Here is a 10475-nt window from a genome sequence, read left to right as displayed (position 1 = left end):
ACCGTAAAAAAAAAAAAAAAACGAAGGAAGGATGAAGAAGATCCCGGTGCTTCTGATGGGCTGTGGAGGCGTTGGTCGCCACCTTCTTCAACACATCGTCTCTTGCCGATCGCTTCACGCTGAAATGGTTCTTATCCTTTTACTCTCTTCTCCAATCTCCTCACTTACTTGTTTCTCCATAGCTCGATTTCCTCATGTGTAATGAGTGAGAATGAATCCTAAACTAAATGTGGTTTCTTCAATCTTTGCTCCTGGATCGTCTTACTTCCATGATCAATTCTTCATCTGCATTATTATCTTCATCTAGGTTTTTTTTCCACAAATGTTGAATTCATTGCCCCTAATTTGCTAGGGAGTTCATTTACGGGTGGTTGGAGTATGTGATAGTAAATCCTTAGTTGCTCCAGTTGATGTGCTCAAAGAGGAACTGAATGATGAACTCTTGTCAGAAGTTTGCAGTATCAAATCAACTGGTTCTCCATTATCGAACTTGGGGGCTTCAGGTAACTCTTTTAACATATCATTGTGTTTTCTTCATGAGCTTGTTGTATGGATTATTTAACTGAATAATATTAAGTTTTCTATCCTCTGAAAAAGGTGGGTGTCAGGTGTTCAATGGATCAGAGGCAAAAAGGGAAACAGAAGAAATTGCAAAACTTCTGGGTAAATCTACAGGTTTGTGTTACCAAACATGAGGTTTAAATTAAACTGTTATTTTGAAAGGATCAAATGCTAGTTTTGGGCCCAAAATAGCTTCTAACAGATAAAAAAACTCATGTATTTGCTATAGGTTTAGCGGTTTTGGATTGCTCAGCCAGCGTGGAAACGGTTGAAATATTGATGAAGGCAGTTGACTGGGGTTGCTGCGTTGTCCTGGCAAATAAGAAGCCTCTTACTTCTTCACTGGTAACTTCGTGTTACTAGTAATGCATTTTTGCATGTTTTGTTTATGCTATGAATGTGCAGGCATAGGTAGCGAACTGTTCACTGTAGCTGTTTCTCTTCCCCTTTGGTTTTGTTATGGTGTATCATTAGTACGAATATGTATATTCAGAGACATCGTAGAGTCTTGAACCAGTACTTTATGTTGTTTCAAGAAGAAGTATTGTTGTGTTGATTTAGGTTTTTTTTGGAAAAAAATATTCAGACCAATCTATTTTCTCCTGATTTCTCTTTCTGCACATCTATCCTGTTTTTAACAACTGGTCATACCCTAGATAGTAGGAGAAAACTAGAAAGAAGATTCTTAGCTAATCTAGTTCGAGATGACTCATAGTAGTTCTGTGCTAATCTAGTTTATGAAGTAGTTCGAATGACTCATATTTTCTCTCACCTTGTCTTTTGCGCAGGAACATTATGATAAATTGGCTTTGCATCCGCGATTCATCCGCCACGAATCTACTGTAGGTGAAACACAGCTTGTGTATAGAGTAACACTATTAGTTTACATCTAATCGTCATTTGAAATTGAAAGTGAAAATGTTGTGATTCGGTATGGTAGGTAGTGAATTTTGTAAAGCTTTAGCATCTGACATATGTTTATTTATAGGTTGGTGCTGGTCTTCCTGTCATTGCATCCTTGAGCCGCATAATTTCTTCTGGAGACCCTGTTCATAGAATTGTCGGTAGTTTGAGCGGTAATCACACTTCAGATGCAATTCATGTTACCATAATAGTGTTATAGATGTTAATCGTTGTTCTTATCCCGATATATGCATTTATTATTTATTAATGTCTCTTTGTATCCGTGTTCGATTAATGCTAGGTACCTTGGGATATGTAATGAGTGAGCTTGAAGATGGCAAGCCTCTAAGCCAAGTTGTTCGAGTTGCCAAAACGCTGGGATACACTGAACCAGGTTTGTGACAAACCGTTTGTCCAGCTTTATTTTAGTCATCATCGCACATATCTTTGTTCGTCTGATTGATGGTCAACTGCTTTCTTTTAGCAGCAATGTAATGAGTAGATATCTGATATCTCTCTATCTGCCTTTCTATACTCCATAAGCTGTTTGGTAGCTCAACAATATTCTCTAACTTACTTTGATCTTATAGTACGTCACAATTGGTTTAGCCTTGGGAAAACCTACCTGCTATAGATCAAAATAAACATCATGTTTGAATATTCTAAATATGATGTTTGATGCACTGTTGACAAAAAAAAAAAAAAAATGATGTTTGATGCACATGTTATTTTGTTTTCTTCACAGATCCACGTGACGACCTCAGTGGCATGGATGTTGCTAGAAAGGTATGAACAGGGATAGATGTAATGTCTCTTGCTAGAGTTTGAGTGCATATGTACCTTGATTAATAGAGGTGAGGTAATCTGCAGTCCACACGGCAGATTGCTTTCTTCATCTAATTCGAGTAATGTACAAAAAAAGGCAGTCAAGATTTGTCTGATGTCATGTGAACAAATTTTTTTTCTTTCGTGAATCTGATTTCCTGATGCTATTGGTAGGCAATTCCTCCAATTGTTCTGTTTTACCAACTCACTGCGATTAAAAAGACTATGCGCGAAACTCCCATATCTTTTCATTTTGAAGCAAATTTATGTTGACGAGCATATAACTAAAACAAACTTTAATGTTATTCAACTTTCTTTGTTTCTGTCGTGATAGGGTTTGATTCTTGCTCGACTTCTTGGGAAGAGGATAGTTATGGATAGCATAAAGGTGCCTCATTCAAAGCTCTTTATCTTTTATCTTTCCTACTCGGTGCTGTGTTTTATGTCCGATGAACCAACTCTCGTCGAGTGTCAAGTTGAATTTTTGACTGGAGAAGTCTAGTTCATTTTTTGTCTTTGATGATGAGGTTTGAATTGGGCTGTAGACATGTTGGTCTCAGTCTTGTCTAAATTTTGGTTCTGCCTTCTCGATCCCCAAAAAAATGGCTCCTAACAAGACTCCTTTCATCCTTTTTCTCCTGTACATGACCTTAAAGTTTTTATTGTTACTCTGTAGATAGAGAGCTTGTATCCCGAAGAGATGGGACCTGGAGTCATATCTGTGGATGATTTCCTCCATAATGGAATAGTAAAACTTGATCAGAGTATTGAGGAGAGAGTTAAAAGAGCTTCATCAAACGGGTGTGTGCTTCGTTATGTCTGTGTGATTGAGGGTTCAAGGTAATAACAGTTACCTTAAAGAAATTTGTTTTGGTAGACATATCATATGCTATTAAAATCAACCATAGAATACTAGTGTACAATGTTGGAATTGTTGGTCTAGTGTGATTTTGAATTTCGTGGTCCCTCTCTGCAGCGTTCAAGTTGGCATTCGAGAAGTTTCAAAAGATTCACCATTGGGACGGCTAAGAGGCAGTGACAATATAGTAAGTTTGTTATAAGACTATTTGATAAATCTCTTTCAAACCACTATCTCAAGAACGCAAACACAATATTTGCCTTTAGATTGTCTTGTCAGTAAAATGAATGATTGGAAAACTGCAGGTAGAAATATATAGCCGTTGCTACAAGGCGCAGCCTTTGGTGATTCAAGGTGCTGGAGCTGGGAACGACACGACTGCAGCCGGTGTTCTTGCAGACATCATCGACTTGCAGGATCTTTTTCCTTGAGAGTATTCTAGTTTTTGTTTTATCAAACTAATAATAAGGTCCTCAATTTCATAATGACCTCTTCTTTTAACTGGTAAAACGCAAAACAAATCATTATAGAACGTGGCCTCTCCTTACATTTAGAAAAATAAAAACCTTTTTTGGTTTGACAATTTTGGAGCGGTGGTGACTAAAAAAACGAAATCAAACGGTGATAACGGCGTCGTTTGAGATCTCAGTGTGATCGATTTGGTTTTTAGGATCAAGAGCCATCTCCCGGAGCCGGAGAAGACTTCCGGTAGCCAGAATCGCCTTGGAATTGATATCATGCAGTGACCGGAGATACAAACTCTGACAAGCTTTATTCGCCGCCTCCGCTAATTCCCTATCTTCCCCTTTGAGACCGAAGAGACAATGCCCTAAGATCCTCAGAATCGGTTGCAGAAGCTCCCACGGCAACGGAATCCTTCCGCTATCTCTCTCAGATCTTCCTCCCATAGCCACAACAACACTCTCGTCTTCCCTCCACGAATCATCCGTCAAGGTCGGAATCACAGCCCGCGACGAAGATTGCTCCGTTTCGCCGTTTTGCCCGGCCCATTTCTCACACGATTCGCAGAAATTGAGCTTGGATTCGCGCGTCATCTTCGAGATTTTGCTGTAGTAAAGCTCCAACGCGACACCGACGATCCTAGCTCGGCGCGTGGATCTAACCGTCCCGTGTGGATCCAACGTGGAGGAGAGCACAGCGATGTTGAGGCACGTCGAGTTGTTGTTGTTGTTCTTCGTCAGACCTTTGGTGGACTCGGGGTAAATACTTGGATGCGATAGATCGGGGATGTTTACGGTGATCGCTTGACCGGCGCGTGAGGTTGTTTCGTGAGCGTAGAGAGCGAGCAACACGGCTTCGAATCCGGCTTGCGGCTGACGGAGAGGGACACGAGAGAGGTAGAGACCAGCGATCAAAGGAACGAATCGGAGGACGAGAAGCTGAAGCGAAGGCTCCGAGGATTGGAACGTATCGTAGAGCCAACGGCAGAGGTTGTTGTCTCCGGCGCCTGAGTCTGGACGTTGGAGAAGAGAGGAGATCGCGGTGGATACGGGTTCGTCGTCGAGGAGGGCAGAGATCGTGGAAGGGATGTTTGTGGTTGTTGTTGTGACGATCGTGGCTAAGGATTGGATCGCTGTTTGACATTTGGTGTTGGATTCTGAATCGTTTGTTACGGTGTTGGTTTCTGAATCGGCGTTGTTCGTCGGAGGTGGTGGTGAGTCATGGTGGCTTGATGAAGATTCTGACATTTTTAATCGCTTGTGTGAGAGAGAGGAGGAGGTGAAGATATTGAGTTTTTTGAAAATTTTGAGAAAATAAAGCAGCAAAAATAGGATCAAATAAAAATATAATAAAATAATAGACTATATCGTACGATCTGGATCGTTTGATTTGTTTCCATCCGACGGTTAATATAGCACCGTCCTGGGACCAGGGGAAAAATAAAAAAAAGATTCAATTGCTTGGTGGTTGGTTCTCCATCTTCAATTTCATCAACCGGATTAGGGGAATTAGGGCTACGTAATCTCTGGGCGAAAAGTTTCTCCTCTGTTACGAATAGCTTTGTTTGATTTTACTAAAGGTATGACTTGGTCTCGATTTCTTGTTGTTTTGTATTAGGGTTTCATCTCTGTTACTCTGTTTCTAGGGATTTCTCTTTGTTCCTTTGTTTCGTTTTAGCTAAAAAATTTACGAATCTCTTGGTTTTTTGCTTCGTTGTATGATGAGTAAGGGTACAAAAATTGAATTTTTATTTGGTTTGGTTGAATTGATGAATGGTTTTTCTCGTTTTTTTTTTGTTCTTCAAGCTTTAGCTGGATTCGTCTCTGAGGTTGTAGATTTTGCAGATCGGGTCGGGGTCGTTTGTGAGAAGCTCTTTGCTTTGGGTGTTCCGGGGTGTATTAGACGCTGGTTGGCTATTTCATGGCATTTGAAGTTGGGATTGATTCATCGAATATTGGAGAGATTTCGAACGAAGAAAGAAGTGAGTCTGATTCTCTGAATCTGAGAATTGAGAATGGGTCTGTTGAGATTCCGAGTGTGAAGTTGTCTTGTCAGAAAAAGAAGGTAACTTTGTTGCCCAGTGGCTCCAAACAGTTGCTCTCTGACAAGGATTTTTCTACTACCATTATTGATTTGCCTCACGCATTGATATCTGAGATTCTTAGTTGTCTTGACCCGAAGGAGTTAGGTTTAGTGTCCTGTGTTTCAACTTGTCTGCATAGGTTAGCATCTGAGCATCACGCTTGGAAGGAGTTCTATCGTGAGAGATGGGGACTTCCTCTAGTTTTAGGGGCTGCAAGTTCAGGATTTTCTGATGAGGGATCATGGAAAAAGCTGTTTGTTGAAAGGGAATTTAGGAGTTGGACCTTTTTAGGACGTTATAGTATTGATACGTTATATGGTCACACTGAAGCAGTCCGGACTGTTTTTCTCTTAGCTTCTGCCAAGCTCGTTTTCACTTCTGGATATGATTCCATTGTTCGGATGTGGGACTTGGAAGAAGGTTTGTCTATTGCAGCATCTAAACCACTCGGTTGCACAATTAGGGCTGTTTCCGCTGACACCAAGCTGTTGGTAGCTGGCGGTACTGATGGGTTTATTCATTGCTGGAAATCACTGGATGGTCTCCGGAATTTGTTTGATCTCACTGGTTTTCAGAAAGAGAAGACCGAGTTTCGGCTATGGGGACATGAAGGTCCCATTACATCTCTTGCCCTGGATATGAAAAATATCTTTAGCGGTTCCTGGGACATGTCTGTTCGTGTATGGGATCGATCTTCAATGAACTGTGTCAAAACCCTGAGGCATAGTGATTGGGTTTGGGGACTCACACCTCATGAAACCAGCCTCGCTAGCACGTCAGGCTCTGATGTATATATTTGGGACATTAGCAGTGAGACTCCACTGGCAATCATCCATGATGCTCATGAGGGTACCACTTACTCTCTGGCAAGAAGCCATACTGGGAATTTCCTTTTTACTGGTGGAGAAGATGGAGGGATTAAAATGTTTGAAATCAGAAGATACGGTAGTGAAACAAGCGTTGTACTCATATCTCAGTGGATGCCTCACACTAGTCCTGTCTACTCACTTTCTTTTGAGTTTCCCTGGCTTGTATCAGCATCTGGTGACGGTAAGCTTGCACTTATCGACGTGAGGAAGCTGTTGAAGACTAACCGTCATGGCTATTCCAAAAGAGTTTCTTCGAGTACGGTGGAACCGCCACAAAGAATGCTGCACGGGTTCGGATCAAACTTGTTCTCTGTGGATGTGGGTTGTGACCGTATAGTGTGTGGAGGTGAAGAAGGCATAGTCCGGATATGGAACTTCACACAAGCGTTGGAGACAGAGCGAAGGGCTCGAGCCCTTAAAGGAATGAGGCTTGAGAACAGGATGAGACGAAGGAGAGTGCAAATGGAGATGAATGCAAAGAGTGGAAGGCCTGACCAATGCTCCATTGCTGCTCATAAGAACCCCATCAATGGCGACAGGAACCGAGCCTGGCATAGTAAACGAAGAGCAAGCGGGAAGGCGAAGGCCTAAGCAATATGATTCGATTTTCTTCGATAAATTCAGTAAAGCAAATTTTGTAACCTTGGCACATGTTGGCTTTAAGCTAAGTAACAGAGTTGGGTATTATAATTTGGTGGAAAATGAGTAAATTGGCTCTTAGCTTTACTTGTTTTTTGTTTTTCATGTGTTTCGGAAACTATATTTTATATAACAAGTTCGGTATGAAAAAAGAGAGTTGCTACTATATTTGTGTTATCAATTGTTTGGATAAGTTCATGGGGTTGAAATACGGTTTTGGAGCTCACGAGCACTCGACAACTATGAATTACTGCTAAGCTATAGTCGTAGTAAAATTTTATACCCCACCTTTTTGTTTCCGTTATTTGATTCGGTAGTAATAGTCCCAAAAAAGTTGTCTTTACGCTACAAGATATCGGATAAAACAAACATTTCCTTAATATGGTAATTTCGTCATTTCACATTATTTATTTTGTACTATATTATGAAATAAAAAACTAAAGTCAAGACCATTGGGTAAGGACAGGGATAAGCTGAAGCGGAGTTTTCTTAGGACTAACAAGTCCATATGATTCTTCAAGATCAACATCTTTTACCTCTATTCCTTCTGGAAGCTTCCAATCGAAACGGTAGAGAAGATTGATGAGAGTCACATGTACCAAAGCCATACCCATTCCTAAACCTGGGCACATTCTCTTTCCGCTACCAAATGGCAAGAGCTCAAAGTTTAGACCTTTGNCGGTAGTGAAACAAGCGTTGTACTCATATCTCAGTGGATGCCTCACACTAGTCCTGTCTACTCACTTTCTTTTGAGTTTCCCTGGCTTGTATCAGCATCTGGTGACGGTAAGCTTGCACTTATCGACGTGAGGAAGCTGTTGAAGACTAACCGTCATGGCNGCCTCTCTTGGTATTAGAAGTGGCACAAGTGGGTTTATCCTTAGTGTTTTTTTTATCACCATTTTCAAATACTCGAGTCGTTCTATATCTTCTTCTGTGATAGTGTCTTTTTTTTTGATCACTTCCCTGACCTCAGCTTGCGCTTTCTTTAGAACTCTTGGGTTTGTAATTAAATGTGTCATCGCCCATGTCACGGTGTGGCCAGAAGTGTCTACTCCAGCAATAAGAACGTTCTGAAATAGTTAAAGACACAAAAATTTAATCTTTTTTGCAACATGTGAAGAAAAATTTATTGATAAGAGAGGTTAACATTACTTACCAACAAAATCCCTTTGGTGTTGTCTCGGGTAAGTTGAAACTCTCCAAGTCCAGTCTCTCCCCGTTCCATCTTAAGGAGCAAATCAATGATATCATCTTTAATACTAGGATCCTCTAGGTGTTGTTGTATAGATCGATCAAAAAATGAATCCAATGCCTTGAAAACCTTCTCACATTTGCTGTGTAACCCTGTGATCCTATCAATGATTTTACCAACAACTGGGAAGTAATCCGCTGCTGCGAAGCTCCCTAGCACCTCCATGGCTCCTTGAATGATTTCCTCATAAGCATTCTCAAGTTTGCTTCCTTCTAGACATATTCCAAATCCAACTTTACAAATCACACTCCCAGAGAGTTTCACTAACTTGCGATTCAAGTTGACCGGTCTCTCCAATGAAGCAGATTGTATCATGAATTGGACAAAAGAGGCAACTTCTTCTTGTCTTATATGTTGAAATGATTTTACCCTTTTTGCTGTGTAGAGTTCAACAATCGTCATCTTTCGTACTTCTCTCCAATATTTGCTATAGAAAGAAAATGCAAGATCTTTTAAATTGTATGTAATTCTTGCAGTATAGGTCATGTAAGGTCTCGAACAACACTCAGCATCAAACGTTTTTAAGACATCTTTCACTGTGTCGGGAGTTGACACCACAACAGCAGAGACATATCCAAACTTTAGGGACATTAGAGACCCATATTTTTCAGATAATTTGAACATCGAACGTTGAGGTTTCGTTCCCAACTGGTACAAGTTACCAATTATAGGAAGTCTAGGTGGTCCCGGAGGCAGATTGTTCTTTGTCTTTTTCGTGCTCTTCGCAATGAGTGATGCAAAGAATACGATTGCAATAATGATATACCAAAAACTCATTTTGTTTCCTATACAAAAAGGGATAGTTTATATAAAATATGAAGATCTCTCTCTAGCACTTTGTGACATTTTCGTTGATTCTATTTCCTTTTCTGTTGCTCGCTGTTTTATACTCTAATCGAATGGCGAATTTTATAATAAGTTGCATTTTGTTTTGTCTAAGATTCATATGGGGTTGTTACTTGTCACATATACCTGAGTGAAGTTAAAATAGTACAAATCCAAAAAAGACCATAAAACCAACTACGTACTGTACCATGGATAATATGTATCTATCTCACTATCTGTCACTGCAACATACACTAGTAATATGTTTCATGGTCAGTCAAAATCAAAATGTTTCGAGTCTCAAGGAAACAACTACAAGTTCTGGGATTTTCAAACTGTTATGGGATTTTAAAATACATTTAACACGAAAAGATACATCCAAAGCTGTTACTGAAGGAAAAAAGTGAAAGAGTTTACCACCTATCATAGAGTTTACCACCTATCATAGAGTTAGGACTTAGGATCATATATATATATATTTTTTTTGAATACAGAAAAAGAAAACAGCTATATACCCTCTCTATGGCTACTACCTGAGAAAATGCATAGTGATGATCTAAGTGGTTCTCTGTCTAACATGTCGGCTGCTGGTATCGCCACCACCGTCAGAAAGTTGAGCCCACACGCTCTGAGACTTTGCTCCTCCAGTGCTGTTACTGCCTTCCTCCTGACCAGCCACCGCCTTCAGAAGCTCGGACTGGAGGGTCACACATTCATCCTTCATCTGTTTGTAAGCGTCTGTCTCCAGGACAGCTGCAATATCCAAGACCCCACCAAATCAAACACAACATATGATCCAGTAGCTTTAGCGAGACCATCATACACTTCAATCGCATAGGTTCTGATATTAAAAACAATTCAAAAAATGTAATATAGAGGCATACCTGCTAAGTTCTCCGCAGTAAATGTTAGGCACACGCCTTTTAGTTCCTTAGCATTATATCTGTCGGCCAACGCTAAGATCTTGGCGACAGATTTGACTGATACGCCCTTGCAGATGTGAGCTTCACACAACAACCTGAGCCTATTCAGGTCGTACTTGTCCGCTGCTGCTAAAAGCTTTACGATCAATGTCTCGTATATTTCTGTCAGCTTTAAGCGCTCAAATGTATAGGTTGTCGCAGGCTCAACATCTTCTGGAAGAGAATCTTTATACATGAAATGTAGCAAAGCCTGGAAGGAACAGAGCATAAA

At 40.5% G+C, this 10475-nt stretch overlaps 4 protein-coding genes and 1 pseudogene across 6 annotated transcripts in view; 2 read left to right on the top strand and 3 right to left on the bottom strand.

Moving 5' to 3' along the window:
* On the top strand, positions 1–3680 carry LOC104706454 (bifunctional aspartokinase/homoserine dehydrogenase 1). Its single transcript, XM_010422649.1, has 12 exons — positions 1–127; positions 353–503; positions 598–675; positions 791–906; positions 1350–1403; positions 1550–1637; positions 1766–1858; positions 2210–2250; positions 2624–2677; positions 2966–3129; positions 3266–3335; positions 3454–3680. Exons 1-12 carry the CDS (start codon positions 32–34, stop codon positions 3577–3579), a joined length of 1131 nt encoding a protein of 376 aa, XP_010420951.1. The 5' UTR covers positions 1–31; the 3' UTR covers positions 3580–3680.
* LOC104706455 lies at positions 3626–4922 on the bottom strand. The gene has a single exon (XM_010422650.2). It carries the CDS (start codon positions 4855–4857, stop codon positions 3763–3765), a length of 1095 nt encoding a protein of 364 aa, XP_010420952.1. The 5' UTR covers positions 4858–4922; the 3' UTR covers positions 3626–3762.
* LOC104706456 (F-box/WD-40 repeat-containing protein At5g21040) lies at positions 5056–7295 on the top strand. 3 transcript variants are annotated; one of them, XM_010422653.2, is made up of 2 exons: positions 5056–5189; positions 5422–7295. In XM_010422653.2, the coding sequence occupies exon 2, from the start codon at positions 5531–5533 to the stop codon at positions 7151–7153; it is 1623 nt and encodes a 540-aa protein (XP_010420955.1). In that variant the 5' UTR covers positions 5056–5189; positions 5422–5530; the 3' UTR covers positions 7154–7295. The 3 variants fall into 3 exon arrangements, with proteins under 3 accessions (XP_010420955.1, XP_010420954.1, XP_010420953.1); XM_010422652.2 differs by having other exon boundaries at positions 5094–5189; positions 5455–7295; XM_010422651.2 differs by having other exon boundaries at positions 5099–5189; positions 5416–7295.
* Positions 7631–9258, bottom strand: LOC104706457 (annotated as a pseudogene).
* The window catches only part of LOC104709263 (BTB/POZ and MATH domain-containing protein 5-like), a 3589-nt gene continuing 2700 nt past the window's right edge, over positions 9587–10475 (bottom strand). Inside the window, exons 2-3 of the mRNA XM_010425905.2 lie at positions 10166–10454; positions 9587–10034 (exon numbers count right to left, since the gene is read on the bottom strand). Coding sequence (XP_010424207.1) covers positions 9838–10034; positions 10166–10454 — 486 coding nt within the window. The 3' untranslated portion in view covers positions 9587–9837. The remainder of the gene's footprint in view (positions 10035–10165; positions 10455–10475) is intronic.

Source organism: Camelina sativa, chromosome 8 (genome assembly GCF_000633955.1).
Source record: "Camelina sativa cultivar DH55 chromosome 8, Cs, whole genome shotgun sequence".
Lineage (NCBI taxonomy): Eukaryota > Viridiplantae > Streptophyta > Magnoliopsida > Brassicales > Brassicaceae > Camelina > Camelina sativa.
The sequence above is the reverse complement of the archived record's forward strand: the minus strand, read 5'-3'. Positions and strand labels throughout refer to the sequence as shown.

Excerpts from the sequence above, each read along its gene's own strand:
- LOC104706455 (XM_010422650.2), bottom strand. The coding sequence starts at position 4,857 with ATGTCAGAATCTTCATCAAGCCACCATGACTCACCACCACCTCCGACG.
- LOC104706456 (XM_010422653.2), top strand. The coding sequence starts at position 5,531 with ATGGCATTTGAAGTTGGGATTGATTCATCGAATATTGGAGAGATTTCG.
- LOC104706454 (XM_010422649.1), top strand. The coding sequence starts at position 32 with ATGAAGAAGATCCCGGTGCTTCTGATGGGCTGTGGAGGCGTTGGTCGC. Across the intron at positions 1,638-1,765 it reads AATTGTCGGTAGTTTGAGCG|GTACCTTGGGATATGTAATG; the intron begins GTAATCACACTT and ends GATTAATGCTAG. Across the intron at positions 1,859-2,209 it reads GCTGGGATACACTGAACCAG|ATCCACGTGACGACCTCAGT; the intron begins GTTTGTGACAAA and ends TTTTCTTCACAG.